The sequence below is a fragment of the Camelus bactrianus genome, chromosome 13, assembly GCF_048773025.1.
Source record: "Camelus bactrianus isolate YW-2024 breed Bactrian camel chromosome 13, ASM4877302v1, whole genome shotgun sequence".
Taxonomy (NCBI): Eukaryota; Metazoa; Chordata; class Mammalia; order Artiodactyla; family Camelidae; genus Camelus; species Camelus bactrianus.
Window position 1 is genome coordinate 28619661 of NC_133551.1, and position 25016 is coordinate 28644676.

At 41.5% G+C, this 25016-nt stretch overlaps 1 protein-coding gene across 2 annotated transcripts in view; it reads left to right on the forward strand.

Annotated features, from left to right (window-relative positions):
- Positions 1-561: 561 nt before the first annotated feature.
- The window catches only part of WLS (Wnt ligand secretion mediator), a 122658-nt gene continuing 98203 nt past the window's right edge, over positions 562-25016 (forward strand). Inside the window, exon 1 of one of the 2 annotated variants that reach the window (XM_010963424.3) lies at positions 562-952. In XM_010963424.3, coding sequence (XP_010961726.2) covers positions 847-952 — 106 coding nt within the window. In that variant the 5' untranslated portion in view covers positions 562-846. The remainder of the gene's footprint in view (positions 953-25016) is intronic. The other variant, XM_010963425.3, reaches the window with a different exon arrangement.

Here is a 25016-nt window from a genome sequence, read left to right on the forward strand (position 1 = left end):
GTCAAGGCTCTGGAAGCCTATGGAGTAGGGGATAATGTGGTAATGAACAGTGGCCTGACTTGGCCGGACAGCAGGTTTCCTCAAGGGGTGCAGTGAGGGGATTTAGGTGGTTATTTGCCCAATAACGAGGCTGGGATCAGACAGAAGGAAGCCGAGCTGAGACTTTATTCCGCATCTCCGTGCTGTGACTTAAGCATCTATTGGGTCCCTTTAAAAAATTCTCCTCCTCCTTCCTAAAGAGAGTTCTAGCAGTCGGGGGTGGGGACCATTTCCTAAAGTCAACGCGTAAGTTAAAGGTCTGCAAAGCTGCCCACGGGTGATTTAAATCTCGCACCAGAAGAGGAAACGTGTGGGAGGCGGAGTAGGGGGAACCCACTTAACAACATCCACCCCCAAGCGATACCAGCCCCGGGCAGGACAGGCTGCCTCCCAAACCCGGGAGCTGGACAACAGCACCCGCCAGAGCTCAGAGCCCCGCACAGGCGGGCAAGGGGGAGAGGAAGCGAGGGAGGTAGGGAGGGAGGGAGGAAGCGTGAGAGGGAGGGAGGAAGAAAGGGAGGGAGGCGGCGTCATGTGATCCGCTTCCCTGCTCCTTTAAGCGTCCACAGGCGGCGGAGCGGCCACAATCACAGCTCCGGGCATTGGGGGAGCCCGAACCGGCTGCGCCAGGGGAATCCGTGCGGGCGCCTTCCGTCCCGGTCCCATTCTCGCAGCGCTCCCGCACCCCTGAAGTTTTGCAGCGTCCAGATAGGAGGCAAGAGAGAAGGGAGCGTGAGGGGAGAGGGAGCAAAAAGCACACCCTAAAACATTTATTTCAAGGAGAAAAGAAAAAAGGGGGGCGCAAAAATGGCTGGGGCAATTATAGAAAACATGAGCACCAAGAAGCTGTGCATTGTTGGTGGGATTCTGCTCGTGTTCCAAATCATCGCCTTTCTGGTAGGAGGCTTGATTGGTAAGTGAGAGAGCTGCAAACTTTTCCCCCTTTCTCTCTTTTCGGGCCCCTTCCCTCTTTGCCTCTCGGGCTACTTGTTACAGTATCACTGCCTTGCTTCTATGATCTAATTAGTCCGGCTATTGTGCTTAAGAAAGCAGAGCTCCATGGGGCTCCGTGGGGCACAATCCAGTCTAGTGGCTAAGAGAAAAGGAGGGGAAAAAGTTTTGGCCTAGTTTCAGTATCCACTTGAAAGGAAGGTGGGGGGTGGCGGGGGTGGGAATCTTTAAGCATGGCGACGGATCGCGCGAGGAAGCGCTAGGTTACAAAGTTGATTGCTGCTCTCCCCCGCTTTTTCCCGCGTTCCCCCGTTTTCCTCTCGGCTCCCTCTCAATCAGCTCCCGGAGGGCAACGTAATGGACTTTATTAAGGACCAACCGAAGAGTCGGAGAACTCCGCCGGGCGCAGACCCGGAGCCCTGTTACAGGGTTGTGATCATTGCATATGTAAACGCATTTGGTTGTCTCAGCTGGGGGCAGAGAGTTTGCGTTCTGGGTCCCGACCTTCGCGCCTTCGGTTTCCTCGCCGCACCCCCGCCCCACCTCCCGCAGTGGCCGTCTGCAGGTCCGAGCCTTGGCAGGGAGCCTGGATGGGGTGAGGTGAGGTGGGAGAAAGTTCTCGGCTGGCGCTGCGGGAAGTTGGAGAGAGGTCAGAGGGGAAAAGCGTATCCGAAAGGTGTTGCTTTTGGCCTCCTGCCCTCTCGCGAATTCCCCTCCCCCACTTCTTAGAGCCCCGAGAGCCGGTGAGTCTGGAGTCCCTGGTCCTGCCCGGCGCCTAGGAGAGCAGCCCCCGCCCCCGCCGCAGCCCCCCCGCAGGTGATAGCTCCCCGGCTTCCCGGCGACGGCGCCCGCCCTAGAAGACCTCCCTTGGCGTGCGTCGCCCGGACCTCTCCGAGCCAAACAGGCTTCCGGGTGAAGAAGATGGTTTCAGGGACCTTCCACTCGAAAAATTCCTTCCTCTCTCCGTGTCTCCATCTCCATCCATCCTTCCGCCTCTCCGCACACTCGCGTTCCCCTCCCCCTCGAGATTTAGGATGTCCCAGCACAAACTTCAGCGCCAACTTCACAACCGGCGTGAATGGGAGGCTTGGCTTCTTTATTTCGCGTTTTTATAAAACTTTTCCAGAGAGGAGAGTCCACAGAGGGGCTTTTGGCGCGCGTCCCTTTCCAGAACCCGCGCAGCGCGGGCGTCATCGCGGTTGTCGTAGTCGCGAGAGCTGCACAGGCTTGGGCATCTCGAGGCGTGTGCGTGTCATTTTGTCTCCAGACTTGAATTTGATGGGAACAAATGAAAGGGAGTTTGGTTCTGTAAATCACTGTAACATCCAAGCTGTTTAAACAAAGGAGAATGGATGAAGCTTCACCAAGGAGAGAATTTCTGGAAGAGATCGTGCCTTTCTCTGTGTATGTATCCACAAAACAGAAAGAGGTTCAGAGTTTTCCAAGCTCATGCCCTCAATTTGGGTCAAATAGCTTAATCTTTTTATTCTTGGAATCCTCAAACTCTTCCCCCACCCCCAACACAAAACACACACACTCTCCCTCTGTTCCCCACCCTGGCTCTGCTGTTATAAGCTCCTGTTTAGCTACGTGCAATCTCCATGTTTCCCTGTATTGGATTTTTCGAGGCTCTTAATACATTCTCTGCTGGGAGCTGAAGGCAGCCTTCCCTGTGCCCTCACAGTGATTATGCAGCGGTTACAATTACACCTCTTGTCTCCCTTGATGAGCAGTTGCAGTTAGATGCCATTGGATCTTGTGTGATTTCAGTGGCAGACCATAATTAAAATTTCTTGCACCTTGTGCTTTCAGAATTAAATTGGCCTATTATCCCTGTCTGACCTTCATCCTCTTTGAGGTTTTTGCACAAGCAGCGAACCATTACACATAGTTCCCTGGTGTGTGTTGGTGTGTGCTTCTTTTTCTAAAGCTGATCTAGCCCATTATCTGCTGTTGTGGGATTCTTAGGGCACTTCTGGAACTAGTATAATTTCTGGAATCTTATACTGTGGAGAAGGTCCACGGGCATTAGTGAGTGGCTGCTGGACACTGGAGTTTCCATGGGATCAGAACAGTTGTATGTTCAAAGAAGGGCTCGTCTGGAATAAGTGGTGCCAAGAGTTTTTTTCCCCCCTAGAAAACTTGGTATTGACCCCACTTGATAACTATCTCAAAAGGTTAATGATAGGTCTAGATCCCCCTCAGTAAATGAACTGCTTTGGCTCCAGTTTTCTTTGAAAAAGGAAAAAAAAAAAAAAAAGCAGCTCTGTATAACACTTCTTGGGAGAAACTGTAAGTTTACCTCTTAGTTAATACCCCCTTCCTCAGTTGCCAAGGCTGTGTCCCAGGTTCTGGTGGGAAAGCTGAAAAGATCAAATCCAGTTCACCTTAAGCACTTTGAATAGTGGCTTAGCCTTTATCTCAATCAGAAAGTTAATTTTTTTTTTTGCTATTTAACAAATCTAAGAACTTAGGTATGCTACAAGACCTAAACATGGATATAAATATAAACAAAAGTTCCATGATAAATTTTCCTACCAAACTTCCCTAAACTGGAAAGCAGGTGAAACTGAGCAAAGGATGGACCTTCAACAAAGTAGGCAAGTGGAATCAGCTTGGAAGTAGCAATGTGTGTAGGCTGGGAAGTCTAAGGAAAGTTCTGAAACCTCCTCCTCCACCCTCCCCAGTGAGAAGACAACTCTTCCCTGCTCAGCTCCTTCGATCTGTCAGAAGTCAGATGTCGCGGGTGTACAGTGTCTTCCTAATTCACTGCAGAGGCCAAGTGAGAAAGTGAAATCTTCCCCTTGAATTGGCCTTGATATATAATGTTACTTGATCACTGTTGTCCTGGATGAAAGTAAACATGGCAGCCTAGGAAGGGGAGGAGCTGAATGGCAAAGCTCCTGATAGTAAGAGTGTAAGTGCTCCAAACACGTACATGAAAAACAAAAACAAACAACCAGCAGCCCAAACAATCATGACAAACCATGTGCACAAAGTGTGCAGGGACTTTTTCATTTAACCAGAAGGCTTCAAACTCCTCACTGGTAGGTTGTTTAAGGTCCCTTTCAGTTATAAAATTGTATGAATTTTTGAGTGCTCAGACAATTTTATACGACATTTAGACTGGTGTTTGGTTGTAGCTTTCTAGAATTGATGGGGAAGATTTAAATATTAGGTAAAAAAGCAAATAAGAGGGATTGGGTTTTTGATTAGTCAACTTAAATACCTCCCCACTCCAACAACTTTCTTAGAACCAAGTTTTTTTTTTCTTAGTTGGTTTGTTTTTGTGCTTGTTTTGTTTTGTGCCAGTGTCTATATACTGCTAAACCTTTAATGGGATTTTGCAAGATGATTCTGGAAAGCAGTATCTTATGTGGTAGAATTTGAGGTCTTAAGAATTCAGTGAAGTATGCCATGCTTTTGTAAAAACTTTGAGCCATTATAAAATCATGCATCTGATTGTTTTCTTATGTATCGAGGTTTCTTAGATGGCTAACTCATTTTGCATTTGAAATTAATTTAAAAATTTAAGAACCCCTGAAGGAAAAGAAAATATTTTTAAAGATATGCTTAATCTTTATCCTCCTTAAAAATAAGCCTGCAGAAAATTTAAAAAATAATTTCCCTTTGATTTCACGTGTGGTGAATTTAGTTCATGGAGAAGCAGCTGCAGGGGTGGTGGAAGGGGGGAGGAGAAGGAGACCATGTGCCCTGAAACAAGAGTGCAGCCGACTCAAAATCATGAACTTGATTCCCTGGCCCATTATGTGCAATTTGCTCAGCTTCAAATTAGTCATGTCTGGAGATATAATGGTTGAAAAAGCAGGTCACTGTTCCCACCTGTTCTAAAACTGGTAAGCATATGAAGATCAGGACTGCATGAATAGAAAACTATTGCATTGTTTTAAGCACAGCCATAAATGAGAATATTCCAAACTTAAATCCAAGTGAGTATCAACAAATTGATCATTACTCTTTCTTTAGGGAAGATTGCTTTCTTTCAAAGGCTGGCTATGTGAGCAGCCTTTAAAAAAATTTTTTTAATGTTGAGAATATTATGTGGATATATATATATATCATACATATACACATGTATATAATCAGTTTTCTCAATTTTTACATGGACTTGTCTACTTTTCTGGATGGTTTTAATTGTGGTGCATTCGTATGAGGTTTTGCTTCTGCTACTATCATTTATTTGAAAGTTGCAGGATTTTAAGAAATTAAATAAAATCACACTTATGCAGAGTATATAAGGGTTTGCTTTCCAATGTATAATAAACCATGTCATTTTTTTTCCTCTTTGTTAACTACCAGAGTATCTAACATGGTGTGTAGGTGTACTTTACAAAAGAACCTCAAAAATTCTTTTGTAAAGAGTGGGAAATTTTTTGTAATTGAAATTATATTATTTAACTTCAAAAACACTAAACTATCTACTTGGTTATTGCAGCAAAATCATGCTAATGCTAGAAATCTCTAATCACGCTTTCATCTAATCATTCAGTACAGCCTGTCTAGCCTTCTGTTGGAACTTTCCCTTTTCCCTTTTACTTGTGATAATAATGTGGCTTTGTAAGGTTTTCAACTTCCCTGCCTGGAACCCAGATCTAGATTCAAGCCTTTCCTGGCTAGTTGATATTTTGCAATAATGTGGCCTTTAAAATTTACTTTTAAATCCATATAGACTGAGTAAAGATTCTTACCTTATCTTCCTCATAAAGGTGTTTCTGTGGAGATTTACAATTTGATATTGTATGAAGGTCCTTAGCTTGGAGCTCATGTATATTACCTAACGTGCAAAGTATTGATTAGAGCTTACTGTGTATCCAGGAGAGGGCTGCTGGAGCTTAGGAAGAGGAGATTTAAAGCCTGAGTAACCTAAGGGGAACCAGAGGTAGGAAAGAGTCCCTCTTAATCCAAGTTCACTAGCAAGATTTCCTACTATGTTTCTAACATCACGATAATTCTCACTCATTTGCAGGGAATTTGAGAACGTGTGAAATGGGAAGCCCTGTTAATTATATCGTCAAGTAATTATATGAATATTTCATCTTGAAGTAAATATATTAATAAAATCATGAATACTGTTTAACATGTGTTAAATGGACACTATGTGCAAGACTTTTTGGTACTGTTATGCTCATTTTACATGTAAGTAAACTGAGGTGCAAGAAGGAAGGCCTTTTAAAATTGCTCGAGATTACCTAGCTCATCAGGGTCAAAGTTGGGATTGCGTTCCAGTCAATTTGACATCAGAGCCAGAATTACCAGCCAGTAGGTGCTCCTGCCTCCACCTCCCAAAGCCTTGACTTTTAGGGCTGAATAAAAATGATTTGAGCGTAGAAAGACATGATGAGTAACACTACAAATGCAACTAATTTCTCATTTTTAACCATTGGGTAACCTATTATAAGGAAAAAATATCAAATCTGATAAGTGAAATGGAGTGCAGCTGTGCTTACTAAAGAGTGCCTTGCCCTAGCTAAGGGAGGCCAGCTTTTGAGAAGTCCGCATAATGCCAGTGCAACCAGTTTCTTACAGGTTCTAACCAGTCCCCATAACTCTGTGAATCATCCAGTTGGCCAAGCAGCCATGTTCATTAACCATTAAGCCAAGTTTGAGTTTTGCTACTTTAAGGAAGATTACTCGATTTTATTTTCTCTAGTTAGTGGTTTTAATATATTTATACAGTTATTTAAGTCTGGACTTTTCCAAAGGAAGAGGAGAGGAGAAATCGCCTGGGGTTGGAGAGGTTTTTAGAGGGTGTGGATTGGCAGTGATGATAGAACAGTTGAAAGAAGAGCCTCTTACTGAAAGTTGAAAACTGTTTCCCCAATAGATAATTTTTGCTTATATACACACCCATGCATGATAATGAGGGTATTTCAAACCAGAGGCTTCCATGTTGACACTGTGAATAGGTACATTTTGTTCTTTGGAAAAAATGCTGATGGTTTTTCTCTGTTGAAAGATTTGCTGCCCTCAGTTTTGATGGAGGCTCTAAGAGATGACGGGCGACAGAGAGCATCAAGACGTGAAATGATCGTGTCTATTTCATTTAAGTCTTGTGTCTTCTCTAAGGTGTTGTAATGGTGGCCTAATAGAATAGACACACGTGCCAGGTGTGAATGGTTCCCAGAGAAAGTCCCCAGTGGAGGACAGTGATGGGAGTTGAGAGGACCAGCTGGACGCACTGAAGTTCTCAAACTTAATGATAAAGTGGTTTGCGTTTTCCGTTTTCATAATTGGGCTAATCTAAAAGGATTGATAAATAACAGAAAAGAGCAACTCATAGATTTTAGGATACAAAAATCTTAAGGTTCTTTAGCCTTTTAGCACAATTCGCCCCAACGCCCCATCAAACTGAGCTGACACCCCTCACTCCCACCCTTAGCTAAACTGTGTTTTTATCTACTATGCCTGTTTAAATCCCCAGCCTTCAAGTGCAGCTTTCTGTTCCCTCTTTTTCCTTCCTACTCCCTTCTTTTAATATTCCCTGGTAAAGGGTATTCTTTCTTCACTGGCCCAAGGAATTATAGGGCCTTCTTAATCTAGGTAATTCCTTGGGTTAACTCAGAGGCTTTATCCACAGATACATGTTTCTAAGAAAGCAGAGGTAATTGAAAGAAGACACCAAGTTATTATATTTGTTTTGGCAAGGCATTATGAATTTTCTTTATGCAGGAGGTAATGGGCCTGTAAGTGATTGGCTCAGTTTTTTTTTTTTCCCCAAGCCCCAGATTAATAAGGTTAAGCTCATAAGAGCTGACTGGGGGCCAGTTAACTGCTGCTTTTAGTTTTGGGCTGAGTCCCTCCCAGAGAGAGTCCCTGGTCTCATCATGTAGTAGAGAGCTTGGCTCTAACTCTGCAGATGATCTGTGGTCTCCATGATCTCAAATAAGTCACAAAAGCTCCTTGGCTCCCGCCCTCAACTCTGATGTAAGACACAGGCCTCCTATTACATGGATGATTGTAGTGAGGAGTCCACTGTCAGGAGGAAAAGGCACCCTTTGGGTTTCTCATTGAACCAGACCAACCAGAGATGTGATTCCCAGAGGACATTTTGCTGAAACCATCTGCCTAACCCCATATCAATCTCTCCTTCTTTTCTTTCCCTGTTCCTCTCTGTTCTTAGATCTGGAGATACTTAGCCATGACATTGCTTATTTTCTATTCTTTTTCTTCCTTGAGTCACCAGCACTTTGTCAGACACCTCCAGATTCATGGAGCTGCTTAGGCGGAGGGAAGTGGAATGACCCAAAGCATTACTCATTTTTGGTTTGAAAATATAGAGAGAGGTCAGCCTGCTCTCTAACATGAATTCCTGTTATAACTGAATGTCTCAAAATGAGCCTTCCCCAAATGGTAGATATTTATATTGTTGCAGACAATGATCGTATAAGAATATGAGTCTAAATCATTGTCCTATGGCATGTACATTTTACTCCACGCCTGTTACTTCTGCTTTATATACAACTTTAGTAGAGCTTGGTTATGCCATTTTCTAAGTCTGCAACAGTTGGGATGATTTGCCACAGAAACTCAGGGGCAGCAGAGAGATGTAGGAGTGTGGTAGGACCCAGGGAGAGAGGGGGAGCATGCCCAGGGTTCTGGGGTCTCTGGATATAGGCAAGTCATGTCACACGTCATAGCCCCCATTGAGTGATCTTATCACTTGTTATGAATGCAGCTTTTTGGGCCCACTATCTGTCTGCTTTGGTGATGTTTGGCCTGAATGGAAGTGGTTGCTTGTTGTAACTAAATTGTAAAGATGAAAGAGCCTTGGAGAGCATCCTGTCCTGCCTCTTCTGAGGAGGAGTCCGAGTCCCAAGAAAGGGAAGGGACTCAGTTTACACAATTAAAGGCAGAGCCTTTTTTTAGACTCAGGTTCTAATGCCAGTCAGTGCTCCAAACATACATCTCCTCATTTTCAGTAGGAAGATCATCTAATTTCTGTCTGAGGCCATAGAGCTAATGTGCAGAAAATTCCCAACTTTGGTTCTTACAATTCTATTGACTTTTCAGTTACTTGAAAATAGAATAGCAATGACTTTATTGTCTTCTGCTTGCTTTTGGGTACTTAATATTTTTAGCCAATCTTTTATGGAGCAATAGGATTATATACAATGTTAAGCTGTTCTATGTGGATTTTAAAGAACACCACAGAATTTAAAACAAAAACAAAAACAAAACTAAATTTCTTCCTTGCTTGCTGAGGGTGTGGTACATTACCTTCCTCCTTCCTGCTTGAGGAAATGTAAATTTAAAACTTGAAAAAAAAAAAAATCCATGCACTATGGTGCTTACTAACCCAACCAAAATGCCATCCTCCTGATTGGTTTTAAGACTTCGTCATTCTGAAGCTTCCTTGTCTAAACTTCTGTGACTAACTTGTGCTTTCAGGAGATGTTTGTGGCAGGCATAATTCTGAAGTTGTAGTCTGGGGGAAGTGACATGCCCTATATTTTTAAAGTCTATTTTACATACAAAAGAAACAACAAAATTGCTCATCCTTTGTCTCTGCCCTTTCTTCACTCTGAAGGTAATTGCAAGTAGAAAATTCAAATTGTCAAAATAGGGCTTAAAATGTTGAGGGCCCCATGCTGTTGTGACTAACCAGCATATTTTTGTGATTTCAGAGATGTGAGTATGACACCATAAATTCTTCCTCTTCTTTTCTTTTTGTTGAAACTAAGCAGAGTCACAAAGCACTGTGTTTTTCAGCATCCTCTGATTTGGCTATAATGAATGTTTTTTCTTTTTTTCTTTTTCTCTTTTTTTTTTTTTTCAGCTGTAATGAATCTTTTAAGTCTTTGTTTAACCTTGCTTGCCTTCAGGTGATGACAACCAAAATGTTGGGATCCATATTTGTGAAATCCAGCCCTCTCTCCGGGCAGATCAGGTCTTTTTTTGTTCCTTTTACTCTGAGTTCTCATATATTTCATCTGCCCTCATTTAGGTTGTAACTCGCCTGAGACCGGAATGCCTCAAATGTGGAAAAGACACGTACCCACATTCCTTTCTTTTCTCTGCTCTGTGAGCTAGTTCTGGCTTGTGTGAAACGGGCTCTGACTTTAGCTCCTGCATGCCTGGGCTAAGGGAAGTTGTAGATAAGATTTTTACTGAGGCTTTGAAAAGACTGCACCAGAGGCCTTGCTGTCACTTAAAGAACACACCTGAATTTAGAAGGGATCAGCTTCTTCAGCATTGTGAGGTGGGGGATGGGTGAGGTGGGGAGGGACTTGTCTGTGATGGGCGCTCCAGGACCTTAGACATCCTTTCAGTCACCCTTCCTCCTTGTTGTACAGCATCTGCAGGTTCATGAGTTCATGAGCCAGCCGGTGTCAAATTCCGGGCCGGCACCATTCTTTGAACATGCCCAAACAGACCCCAGAGTTTTGCTCTATGAGAACATAGTATTTCTGGATAATAGTTAATGAAAGAGAAAGAAGCAGGATAGTTTGTAGATGCCCAAGATTTTTAAACTAAAAGTATATTCAGGTCGCCTTTCAATTAGCATTGTATACTTTTATAGATATCAGAAAAATTCTCCCATGCCCCTTGTCCACTACGCCACCCACCTGTTAAAAAAGACAAAGAGAGAAAATATAATTTGGGAGAGGGGTGAGCAATATGCTTGGGATTTGAACAAATTCAGCATTACTGTGTATTTGAGAGGATCCAATTTTGGGTCAGGATGTGGTTAGGCAGTGGTACCAGCTCTGTTCTGGGGAGTCATCAGCTCCCTCCGCATCCACTCTAGTTAGAGTCATTCTCCCAGCTAAGCAGCACTGCTACAGTGATTTTGAAAGTTGCCTTTAATGACTTGGGCTTCTTATAAGATTCTTAGGAAGTTGTCACACTACAAAACAACGTGGTGTTGGCTCAAGGTTTTCCATATGATGCCTCTGTTCACTGATAAACTTACTGATCCTTCCATTCACAGTGATCAGATTTATAAGTAATGGCAAGGGTTTTAGAGTTGATCAGTGGGCGTGACCTGGTTTGTTATCAAATGTGGACAAACCATTTACATGCTGTGAGCCTCAGTTTCCTCATCTAAAAGTTCCTCCTTCACAGGAGGTTGTGGGGTTTGAATGAGAGGACATAAGTTACCTGAGCATATGTGATACATCAGTTAGTTTATATTAGCCATTTCCCTGAATTAGAAGTCATCACTAATTAACTTTTTGAGGTTTTTTTTTTTTTTTGAGTCATCCCATGTTTAGTTAGGGCAATGGCAGCTTATTTCTGCCTCTTAGTGGATTACGTGAAGTTAGAAACCCAGCAACCCTGCTTGGTAGGCTTCTCATTAAGCATAATCCATGCAGGCCAGCAGTTCAGGAAACATGTCATCCACACATTTGGGGAATTAGAGCAATTAACTTACTTTTTGATCTAGCTTGTGTAGTTTTCACCGAGGTTTAATTTGAATCTTAATTTTTTGCCTTTTAAAATGCTTGCCAGTACTCAGGGCTCTTTATAGCATAGATGAGCCCAGGTAGCATGACTTCTAAATGAATATCACTCCATACGTGGAGGAGAGAGATTCCATCCATGCTTGCTGCATAGCAAATCCCAGTTGTTCTTCTGTTTTACATTATAAAATTGAAGTCATCATCCATTGGGAAATGTTTTTGCTTTTAGATTAACATAAATGACAAAGACTCTTGAAAGTCAAGCTTCAAGGAAAAAATGATCTTTTTCTTATAAAATATTAACTACTGAAACTTTACCTAGAATTATCATATTATAAGGAATTATAGAGAAATAATAAAGTTGAAATATAATCTGTATAAGTCTATAAGCTACATGAGAACAAGGATGGTCTAATTTGCTCTCCTTTCTCTCCAGTGTGTACCACGGGGTAGTGCAGTGTAGGTGCCCAGTGATACTATTTGAAGAAATAGATAAATGCCTTGCATTTTGGACCTGTTGCAGAGGTGGCTAAAATGCTTCAACTTTAAGGCCAGCCCTAAAATTTGTAACACTCTATTCTGGGCTATTCTTTTGTAATTTAAATGAGAGGAGACTTCTTGTAACTCACTTGAACTTAAAAGATTATGTCACCTTTATGGTCTGTATGCTTAGATTTATAAAATTGTAAATTTGGAGAGTTTTGGGAAGGGACCTTTTCTTGTTATGTTGTGGACACTAAGGCCCAGAGAAGTCGCAGTGAAAGAGTAAGATTTGAACCAAGTTTCCTGACCACCAGTGAAGTGTTTCATGATCTATGCCTACTGTTATACTGATTACTACTGTCTTATTTATGTATTTGGTCTTTATTTGGCCATATTTGATTGTGACTGGTTATCCATACTGACTGATAAAGTTTGCTGGGAAAAAGGAAACACACACTAGTACATGAATTTTGAATATTCACATGGGAATGTTGCGCCATAGTGGAATTTTGTGACTATTATCTTTAAGATGTAAATGTGCTTCTTCTGCACCATGAGGGCTGCTTCTTAGGGTCCTCTTTAAGAAGACCACATAATTTGCTTAATTTTCTATAAACTTTTAAAGATAGAAGATTCATCTTTCTAAGTTTCCCTTCTAAGAATTTTGCAGATATATTTACGGTTCCTTCTTAGAGATCAGTAATGTATTTATGATGTCAGCTTTTGTAACTGCCCTTGACAAGAAAGCATAAGGCATTCAAATAACCACCTCTGCATTCCGTTGTGTTCAGTTTGTAGAGCTGGTGGGTGGGAATGAATTCATCCACACATTCTTCCAGGTTCCCGAACAGTACTGAGACATGCTGTGCTGAATGTGTGCCTGCAGGCAAAGAGGAACCCGGGCCTGTTGACTTTTGGAGCCAAGTGGAGATGTGGGAACAGAGATTTGAGAAGCAGATGTAAACTGAAAGGGGAGGAAGCAAAAACCAAGGAGAATGTCACACAAAAGCTAGACTTGGAGTTCTTAGCCAGACCTTCCAGCTAGAGGTGGGAGTACTTGGGAGGGGACACAGAGCTGGCATAGAGTCAGGGGAGAGAGGGTGGTGGTGATGGAGAGAAAACAGGGGCTTGAAAGAGGCAACAGGAGTCCTTCCTCAGCTGGGTCATCACATCAGCATAATGAGACTTTTGTGTGTGTGTGCTGTGAACCCATCTGTCGCTCTAAAGGCTAGGTAAAAGCACACTGGAAATGGGAGTTTGCTATTCTGAGTGTAAGCAAGAGCGTTGAGTTCAGAAGGACTGGATAGAGATCCTGGCTGTAGCTCTTGCTGGCTATGTGGCCTTGAAAATTTACTTAATCTCAGAGCTGGGTAAAATGGGAGTGATGGTACTTGTCTGGTGACATTGCTCTGAGGATTAAGTGAAATAATCTGTGAAATGATAACTATGTGTAATGTAACTTGCAAATAGTAAATACATAGAATATGCTAGGTATTATTTTATTATGAGTCTCATTCTTTTAACCCAGGAATGAGTTCCCAGAGTTAAATCACCCAAAGTCCTTTGGGAGGCTGACATAGAAGATTTTCTGCCTGCTTTGAACAGAGACATGGTTCTAGAGTCAGATTTAGATTGCTTGTGTGAAATTAAAACCTAGTGGCTAGAAATATGCATTTTTGTTCCCTTACAATTTTTATTTGTTTTTGAACAAGAATATAATGGTGTTAAATGAATTAAAGTTAAAGGAAAAACAACAGAATCAGACTTTCATACATAGAGAACAAACTTGTGGTTACTAGGTGGGGAGAGGGGGTGGGAGGGGATAAATTGGGAGTTAGAGATTTGCAGATACTAACTGATATATATAGAATAGAGAAACAACAAGTTCATGCTGTATAGTGCAGGAAACTATATTTGGTATCTTGTAGTAACTTATGGTGAAAGAGAATATGAAAACGAATATATGTATGTTTATGTATGACTGAAGCATTATGCTGTACACCAGAAATTGACACAACATTGTAAACTGACTATATTTCAATAAAAATATGTACACATCAAGGAAAAAGAAAAAGGACCTGCCTAAAATCCACCATTTTAGTATCATTGCTGGTTAATTTTTTATTCTTTCACCTTTCTGTGACTATTTCCAACTTTCTATAAAAGAAATGTTAAAGTCTAGTTAGCAGAGGCTCAGAAGTGTATTGTTTATGCCTCTGCCAGTTGTATGTTTACTTTGGAAATTCAACAGTCAGCTCCCCCTCTCCTCCTTCTAAAACTCTTCTCTAATACTTAACTGAAGATTGCTTGTTGAGCCACTGAACCATGGGAAATTCATTTTCAAAATCTGCTTAATTGCTGTGAGACTTTTAATTTGTTCTGGATGATGGTGCTAATGTCTGGGAACCGGGACTGCAGCCCTCCAAGGTTGTTAATTCAATCAGCCGCTGTGCCCTTGCCATGCCTGATGAGGGGGGCATCCAGACCCTCTGACAAAGGGGCTGGGTCCCTCCTTACCACCTCGTCAAAGATGAATACGAGGGGCCCCACAGTTAGGTCGAACACTAGGGGCAAATTATCAGGGTGTCAGTCCACATTATCCAAAGCCCTGGGTTGTGCTTCCCAAAAGAATTATTCGGTAGGTTTTATGCAGGACCCCAGAGTTTTAAGGCATGGTTTTGTGTGCATGTGTTCACACCTGCTAATCTGCAGAATTCTTTAATCACTGAGGTTCTGTTTGGCTCTGTCTATAATCTGTAAGATCATAAACATCACCCCCAGACTATTGATATTCCTGTTAACCACTGAAGTTTTCCATGGCGAGACTGGTGAAAGCTTGCTCTGTCCTCATGATAAATTAGCTTGTTTATTCCTCTTCTGCTTATTTCTATCCTGCTGTTGGTTAGTGTAATGAAGCAGAAGTCCATTGTGTGTGTTCATTGGGTAGCGATCCTCTGGCACCAAAGGGGGTAATTGAGTAGAAAGGCAGAATGCTGTTGGTGCATGGGAGAAGTTAACACCACATGAGGTCACCAGGCTTCAAGCTTTAATCAATGTGGACACAATGCAATTGAGATTTTGAAAAGAGTTTGTTTATAGTGTGAGAGTAAGGGTCAGTAGTTAATTTGAAATGCTGTAGGTGTGTTTTCCTTGAACCAAGAAGGTACGGAGCATGTGTCATAGAGGATTGTAAATATCCTCAAGGGAGGGATGTAATTGGGGGTGGAGGTTTAAAAAGAAGGGCATTGAAGAGAACTTCAGTATACTTATTATTGACCCATCCATGTTTTATTTAAACTTTTCCCATTCTTCAAAATGGGAAAGAGACTGTAAGAAAAATGCTATGTAAGTTCATAGTATAGAGGCATAGCCCTACCAAGAAACACTTTTTTTTTTAAAGCAATACTTTATTTGGAGTGCTATAAAATATTGCTAATAGCAGTACTGGGTGCTAATTCTCAAAGAATTCACACTCTCAAAAGTTTACATCTTTCAGGATTTTTAATTGCCGTGACTTGAATGAGATAATATGAAGCCCTTAACCCCTCTGCTTGTTTATGCTGCTGTCTTTTTCCATTTCAGGCTCCAGTCCATACCAGGCATGTCCGTCTGTTTGTTGGATTATCTTTGACATCTCTCCCCATTATTTAAATAAATTACCTAAGTTTCAACAGCTAAAAACACCGCCCTTTTATAATCACTTTTCCAGTGTGAAAGTAGAGAGGGCCGCGTCCTTGTGTCGCAGGGAAACTTTGCAGGCCAGCGCCTGGTTCTCAGAAATGACTATGAGGCAAGCCCGTGAAGGTTACAGCCGAGCCAAAGACTAGACAGACTTGGAGATGCTTGTTGAGTGTGTGTTAAACCTCGGTGACAGATTCATACTCCTGAGAACTCACATTTCTGTAGTGCTTTTATCCTTCTTCACAGCGCTTTCATAGAAGTTATCTCAGTTGATATTACCAACAGCACTCTAAGACGGCTCAGTTCACCAGGAATATTCGCATTTTAAAGTCATAGAAACTGAAATGGAGAATAGCTGTGTTTATGGTTATTTTTATTTGAGAAGGGTTGGTTTCGTGAGATTTGTTTTTGGTGGAATTACTCTGAGGATTTGAAGATTAATTGCTACATGATTATAGGAAGAAACAGGAAAAAAAAAACTTAGTTTTTCTAATATAGAGAATTATTTGTTATGGAAGTTGCTGTGTATTAACCAAACATTACTTTTTGAGCTATCTTGTAAGACAAGAACATGCCATCTTTGGTTCCCCATCTTTAATTTCCCCATGTAACACTCAGCTCCTCCCTCAGACAATTGTTAAGGAAACGTGTAAAAAATATCTCTTTGAAGGATCAACAAATTTTGGCCTGCTGAGGGTGTCCAGATATTTTGATCTTTTCCTGGGCAGAATCTGACTCTTTAGAATCCTATGGTAAATCTTAAAGAAGGAGCCAAGGAGCACCTGGGAGATGACAGTGGAACTAATTTACTAGTTTTAGCTGGTAAAGGATGCTGTGGTGTGGTTACCTACCAGTAACTCTTTCATGGTGTGCCTTTCTCCCTTATTGAAGTCTTCCTGTAAATGTGCACTGAAAGGCCATTTTGGGTGTTGATATCCATAGAATGAGTTACCATAATTAAATTACTCAGTCTCCCGTTGCGAACACTGCTGTTATTTCCATTTTGGGGGCTGTGTAATAGCAGTACTGGGAAAACCTTCCTTGTAGTCAAATTTTTATCCATACCCTTAATTATTTGCTTAGCGATTTCACTTCTGTGAATTTATCTTAGGTCAAAAGTCATGCCCACTTTTAAAGATTTTGATGATAATCATCAGCATGCCCTTCAAGATCAGTGATAACCACCGCACACCTCATAAGTCAAGTCTGGAAGTGCCCGTATTCCTGCATCTAGGCCAGTACTGAGTATTCCTTTTTTTTTTTTTTTTTAAAGATTTTTGCCAATGTGCCAACAATATATTTTTCTTTTAATTTACAATTCTCTGATGACTAGTGAGGGTGAACCTGTTTTCATATGCTTCTTGGCTATTTAGCTTCTTTTGTTTGTTTCCTTCCTTTAAAATGCTATTTTCAAAGTTGATCATCCTTGTAATACAACTTCTTAAAAGTCAGGGGAAAAGGGAAGACTTACAAGGGAGGATAGTTCAGCCTAATTCTGTTGATAGTGGGACCCTGCGTTTCCTTTGTGGCATCTCTCCTTTCCAACTCTCAGTCCGTGAGGTTTAAGAGAAGCTTCACTTCTGACTCCAGTGATGGGAATGTGACCAAGCCACAGGGGACACATGGCTCAATTTAGTCTAATCAAAGTGAACTCTGAGACTTCTATGGATACTACCAGGAAGAGATGTCCTCTCGTTTTATTATTGAACCTGAACCCAGATAACATGAGCCTAGAACTGCAGGCATCCTTCCAATGAAACTTGAAAATGAAGCTAATAAAATATAAGAGAATTCAGTGAGTGTAAGGAAATGAGATCTGTTGATATAATTTGATTTCTCAAGCAACCACTATCTAAGGATCAGGACATTTTTCATCTTCACCTTACTAATTGATTCATTTAATTTTTGTTTAAGCAACTTTGAACAGGGTTTCCTTTCTCTTATAACCAAAAGACCCCAAACTGATGCACTTAGTATGCCTTTGGTTTAAAGATAGGTTAATGGAGACCACTACTGTATTGCAGAAGGCGTATTTGAGAGTTTGCTCATGTTTGGTGGAATAGGTCTTTGGGGTAACAATTAAAAAATAAAATCAGGTGCGGAACCAACCTCTGTTAGGCACAGCCTTTCCAACTGAAGCAGTAGTTGAAATGGGGTGGGTGGGTGTGTGTGTGTTGTACCACTGTTGGAGCATCAATTGGGTGGTGAAGATCATTACTGACAATTTTTGGAACTTGGCCAGGATGTTGGCTTTGAAGCGAAGCTCATTGCAACATGTACTCCTGCTGAGCTGGATGTCTGTGTGAAATGGATGGCAACAGGATGTCCCAGCAGCCAGAATGGGGTTCTTGAAGGCACAGGAGAAGCTTTAATGATTGCCCAAGCAGACTAATCTTGAGGGAGATGGTTAGGAAACTTGAATAGGTATTATGATGGCTCAAGGCTTCTTTGGGACATTCAGGAGTCTTTGAGGCAGAACAAAGAATGAGCTGGCACATGTTACTATAATCCCTGAACTGGACTTGCCATGGGCTCCAGAAGGAATACACACATGGATCTTGCCTTTGGGCAACTTAAATTTGATTGGAGAGACAAGACAGATAAAATCAGACAGTTTGTTGTTAAGGTCAAAGTTGGGTGAAATAAACTGAGTGTCCAAAGCATTTTTTAGATTAGATTAAAAAGATTTTTTTGAAGACTTAGGGAGTTTGACCTGGGGCTTTGAGGTGTGGGTAGTCATTGGAAGCACAACTTGACATACATAATTCAAGACAAGATTTGTGTCATTCAAGGCACTGAAATAAGAACAAGCTTAATAGAAAAAACTGTGAGCAGAGTATTAAGAGATCTGGCTCTAGCCCAGTCTGCCTTGTTAGACAGACAGATCATTCAATCCCTCATGCTTCTTTCCTTTGCTTATTTGCTAAGTGGACCTGGTAATGCTTTCCCTTGGCAAATAAAAAGAGACATGTCTTTTTCAAAGCCAAATGTGTTGGCCTTTTCCACCTATTTCTTTTCTTTCCGTTAAAGGCACTAAAATAAATCCTCAGAGTCTTTAGGTTACTTGCAGATTGGAAATTTGTTTAGATGGTGATTAAGGTATAATTTAGCACTTTGCTAAGTTCTGGGGAACATAAAGGCACAAAACATGATAAATCTACTCATCTGTCGTGTTATGGAAAGAAAACACTGGATGTAAAGTTACTGAGTTGAGATCTCATGGGAACCTACCATTTGCCACCTATAAGACTAGGTTTGCTTTTAGTATTTTGTTTATATCCTAATTGATCTGTAAATCTGTAAATAAGAGGATGTATATGAAACCACTTATCTTTTGTAACGTACCAGTGACAAAAAGGTGACATTGTTTTAGCTGAGTAGACAGGCAGGACATGTATAAAATATCTCTAATAAAACAGCAAGATGTGGTAAAATTATTAGATAATACTAACTGAGCACTTACTATGTGCTAAGCAATGTGCTAAGTGCTTTATATGCATCTTGGCCCACTGATGTGTTTGAGCTGGAACTAGAATCTTTGTCTCACTTGCTGTTTTCATATTTAAAGTTCTAGAGAGACTAAAGGATCCTTAAAGCTCTGACTTGGACTTCTTTAGCTTGTTAATTGTATTTTCTTTAAAAACCGTATGTTCTAAAAGCAATGGAGTTTGGGGGACGAAACCTGGAGCTGGCTGTAAATTGCCCAAAGGTTGACAAATACCCATAAGGATGGGCATTGTGTTAGACATTGTGGGCAAATGCATTCAGCCTAGGGCCTTCCATCTGTATTTCCCTTTGTGGACTCTTGCTGAATGTCCCATCATCCTTTGTGAGATGAGGTCCTGTTCATCCCGTCTGCTTTCATGACATAAATGTTTTAGGAACTCCTCACAGACTGGCTGGATTGTCTCTTTGGGCTACGAACAGATTGTGTGGGTGATGAGACAAGGAGGAGAAGGCTCAGCAATCAAAAAAAAAGGGGGGGGGATGGGAAGCTCTTTCTCTGGCTCTCAGAATGGAGCCTGCACAAAGGGAACTTCGTTAATCATGCCTCCTTTGTAATCAGAATGGTGGAGGCATTTTTTTTAAAACCATTATTATTTTGTCCTCTGTCTCGTCTTAGTGAAACCGATTGTTAATAGCTAATCGACGGGTTAAAAATTTCCTAGATGTGACCAGAGAGAATAAACTTCACTTGATACAGAAAGTAGTGGGTCAATTCTTGGCAAACCAAGTCAGATGTGGTGACAGGCTTCTTGCAGACATGGTGCTGGTCTGGTAGGAGACCCTTGTCCAAGACCTACCGGGTGGTGGATTTGTGCTTAGTTAATGAAAACTTCATATGTGTTTGAGAGATGGGGACGAGATAAGCGAGACTTGGGGGGTTTGGTGAGTTGGGATTCAATCACTTTGTAGTACTAAGTCCCTAAAACAAGCACTGAACGGGTAGCTCCAAGCATCTCCATTTCCTGAGCAACCATGGACAACTTACTTGTTTAATCTTTCTGTAGTTGCTTTCTTAGAAACCGAAGGAGGGTAATAATCTTTGGTACCCACTTAATGGTGTAAGATAATGAGAACCTAAATGTTTTGAGTGCCCTGGAGATGAAGAGATAGGGAAAATTGTCTTAAGGTATTACTCATATTTAATATGGTAAGATGAATCAGTGTAGTTTTTTTTTTTTTCCCCGAAAACCTGTTATTTTTTAGCACCTCCCTTTTACGAGGGACGTTTATGCCTTAGCAGAAGTTGACTTTGTTAACAACTTTATTTTCCAAGACGGGCCCAGCAAAGTTACAATGTGGCTGGTTTTCCAAGAGGAAAGTCTGAGAGGTTAGCCCTGTCCCGTCCATTCCCTGAACCGAGTTGTTTTATAATGGAATTGTTGGTTGACAGCAAATCAAGAATAGTGAGACCCCCCAAAAAAAGAATAGTGAGACCAAGACAATATTACTGTTTAGAAGAAAGCTTATCAACCATTATTCTAGCTCTCCCCTACCTGGTTGTCTATTAAAAAAAAAAATTGTGTGGATTTTTGAAGCCAAATAGTGAGAGGTGGCTGCAAATCCCAAGAAGGAGGTGTCACAGTGGCTTAGAAGATGAAAGAGCTGCTTGGCTTGGGGGCTTTTTTTTTTTTTTTTAATCCCTATTGCCTTATCTCTTGGTCATCTATTCAGAACAGAAGGATGAAATCCCCATAGCCTGCAAAGTTTTCTCCTTTTTTTCTGCTTTCACCTAAGTGGTATTTTCTTCCCAGGCAGGATTAGCGTTTACCTCTCCTATTATGATGATAAACTACTGCTGGTGCTCTTTGCCCCGTGGAGACCCCACCTTCCCCACCCTCCATTTGTCTGTTTTCACCAGGAATCCACAATTCCCCAATTCTTTAGAGATTCTTGTGTTGTAAGGGTCCTAGGCATTTATTTAGTCTAACCTTAACGCTCACTGCGGTCTCCCCATCAGAGATGGCCTCCCTGCCAGCATTTTTTTTATTCCAGTGACGGTTGCTCAATAAACAATTAAAACTGTTTAATTTTTCAGTCTAGTTGAAACACTATGATGGTTAAATGTTCTTTCTTTATGATTCAGTGGAAAACTGGCTTCCATCACCACATTGTTATTTCCAGTCGTGAATCCTGGATTTCCCTTTTGGGGTAATCTAGAACATGTGCTGCTTTCCTTTCAGATGATTGAGGATGACTGTTACTTCTCTCCTTTGACTTTCTCTCCTCCAGGTGAGAACACCCTTGTGTGGCAGGATTCCTTACCACGCTTGCTGTCCCTGTCTGGTGACTGTATTCTCAGTCAAGATTAAGTTTACCTTTGCTACCATGGCAACCAGCTACTGCTTGTTGTTTCCACTCAGAGGAAACTACCATTTTCCTGTTTTCAGAAAATCTATCATTCAAAAATCAACTTGTTAGTGTCCTTAGAACAAACACATCTCTATTACTGGTGATCAGCTTAGTTCAGAGAACACTGAGTTCTACAGCAGGCTATGCACCGGCCTCCCCATTTTAAGTCCTGTAACTCAGGCCAAATGTGGGTCCCATATGTGTTTGCACTGGTTTTTCTCATTAGAAATAGTGTGACCTAAGACAGAGAGGCTCCAGACTCAGATGGATTTAGGTGCAGACCCTAGCTCAACCACTTATTGGCTGTGACCCTGGCTGAGTTATTTACATTTTCAGAGCCTCATTTTACTCATCTCTACATGGAGATAAAGATATCTACCACTTAATGCTGTATAAGAGTGAGAATCAATCCAGTTAATCCCCTAGCCCACCACCTGGCACATAAGAACTATCCAACAAGTGGTAGCTGTTTAATTGTTTATAATTTGTAGATGACAACCCAGTGCAGGATGCAGCCAGGCCAGCACGTAGGCACCTATAATGGTTATGGATTGTTGAGAATTTGGAATCCCTGTAGTTGCAGACTCTCTGAAAAGGGAGTGTCATAGAACGGCTTAGTGCAATATGAATTTTCCTTCTAAGCTTGGGTGGTTGGGATAAATCAAGGGTTCTCAACTAGGAGTAATTTTGCCCCCCAGGGGATATTTGGCAATGTCTAGAGACATTTTTATTTTCACAACTTTTGCGGGGAGGAGGGAAGATGCTACTGGCAACTAGTGGATGGAAGCCAGGGATGCTGCCAAACACCCTGTAGTGCACAGAACAGCCCCCACAACATTTTGCCAGCCCAAATCTCAGTGATGCCGAGGTTGAGAAACCCTGGGGCAGAGGGCTGGGGGCAGGGCAGCCAAGAATACTAATGGGAAGTGGCATCAGCAGCTCTCCGATTGTAAGCAGCCCAGACGCTGAACAGAATATTGAAATAAAATGATGATCTCCTGTAGCTGTAGCTCTAACTTAATATGTTCTATCCCATAATCCTAGTATGCCTTTCTAAAATGTTCATCCCTTTCATATTCCCAATGTCAGATGCTTATTAAATAAATCCTGCCAAAGGTTTATATGAAGGTTTTACACCTGTTATCTTAATTTTTTCAGTATTGGTCCTATCAAAGACATGACTGACCTAATCGATCCATCTTGCATTAGTGATTCTGTCAAACAAATGGACAGTCCACCAAAAATGAATTTAAAATGACATGATAACTTCAGTTCTCTATTCATATGGTGAAACATGGTAAAGAAGACATATAATCTGTAGCAGTACTTCTAGAAATCTCCCTCGTCTTTCCCAACCACTTTGACGCTTCTAACCTCTCTTTTCCAAAATACCCCTCAAACCGCCACTGATAAAATTCCCTCCCCAACCCAAGCCCGTCTCTTCTGTTTGTCTCTTTTCTCTTGACTGTGTATCATGAAAACCCAAAGACTCCATTTAGCAATAGGCGAACCCCTCGTTGGAGGACAGGTGAGGGCACGCAGCAGAGCGAGCAAACCCAGCCATCTCTCTCTCTGCAGGGAGGAGGAGAGCAGGTGGGGAAGACATGTCAATACATTTGGTTAGAGTTATTTTCTAATAATTTGTGAAAACAATTGTGAAAAGAGATATTATGGTCCCATTTCACTGAGGAGAAAACTAAGGGTTAATTATGTGTTCAGACAACAGGCTGCTTAGGATATCGCTGGGGTATTTCTTGGGGAAAGACTTCTTAGATGTTCAGGTTAAGGTTCTGATAGAATCATCTCTGCTTGTTGGGTCTCTTTACTGCAAGGAGAACCTTCACTTTTAAGACCCCAAATTCAGACCTTCTAGTTCCTTGAATGTTGATGAGCACATCCTGCAGGGGGTGGGGGAAGACAGGATAGAGAGTAAGGAGTAAGTTGCCATCTCCCACCAGAATCTTCTCTATCTGCTGACAGCACTGTTAGTATCAATACTTAACATTCACTAAGGCCTCACTCTGTGCAAGGTACTGTGATAGGCCCTCTCTATCAACCATTTTATCTTTACAACAAACTTAAGGTGGGTACTGTTAGTAAAATTTTACAAAGGAGAAACTGGCGTTTTGTAAGGTTATGTGAATTGCCCAACTAAATAGCTAGTAACTGGCTGGGATGTGAACCCAAGTTTTTCTGACTCGCTTTTAAGTTTTCTTATTGTGTTTTTGTAGATGCCTATTTTTTTAAAAAAAATTTTTTAGGGGAGAGATAATTAGGTTTATTTATGTATTTTAAAATTATTATTATTATTAGTAGTAGTAGTAGTAGTGGTAGTAGTAGTTTTTTTTTTTTAGTGTGGGTGCTGGGAGTGAACCCAGGACCTTGTGCATGCTACGCACGCACTCTATCACTAAGCTATATCCTCCCCCCCATTTTTGTAGGTGCCTGTAGCAACCTAAAGAACCCTTCTTGTGAAAGCGTTTCCCTTGCTGCACTGTAATTGTCACTTTCTGTTATGGAATGTTTTTTCCATAATCTGGGCAACTCTTGAAATATATTAAGAACCCAGCGGTTTAAATGAATATACGAGTGAATGTTATGAATTGATACCTCATTAACAAATTTCGTCAGTGATCTTTTGGCTTACGGCAGTGTTTGCCACGACTTCCATTTCTTCTGAATAACAGACTCAGCTCTGTTGAGCTTATTTCTATCATCCTGAAAAATAGAGGTTGGAGATGCTCCAAATTATTTCATTGTATTGGAATGTCTTTGTGTTGAGTTATACTGTGAGTGTATGGGCCACTGGCTGGAAACTGGAATGCAGTTTTGATTTTTTTCCCTAAAAGGTTTCATTATGATTAGATTGGACCACCTTCGTATAGTATATATTATAGGGGTATATTTCATGGTGCTGAATTTATCGGTATGAAATTTTACATATACAGTTGGCTGTAGCTTGCCCTTATTTTCTGGAACAGTTTGTTGATTACACCAGTTGTTGGAAGATAGAAAACACCCAGAGCCCATTTTGGCCTCTACAAAGAACAGAACAGGGTAAGAGATTAAGGTCTTTTCCTCTAACAGATGTGAAAATACACAGAAAATGAGAGGAGAAGGGGCCTAGATGGGCAAGGCTTGGCAGCCTGTACTATTGGCATATACAGTGATCCTAATTTAAGGGGTTTTTTTAACCTAAAAAGAATGACTTTCACCATAACATAGAACATATAAATTTCCGTTAGAGTGAAAGAATTTCTAGGTTAGGAATACTTAGCAGTTAAAATACTGCCGTTTACAGTTGAGCGAACTGGGGCCCAAGATTGGTCGAACAGTTTGCCTGGATAGTGACATATCCAGGACTAGAACTCCACAATCCTGATTCCTGGGATAATTCATTCCACTAAGATTCTTATCCTCACACTTGTGTAGTTCAGGACTAGCAGACCATCGGTGGCCCAGAACTGGCGCTGTAAGTGTATGAAAAGTGCCCACAGATTGTGATGATGGAGAAGGCCCTAGAGGCCACCTTTCCACCCCATCCAGTGCTCGTGTGTCCTCTGCGCTCCTTGCACTTACCGG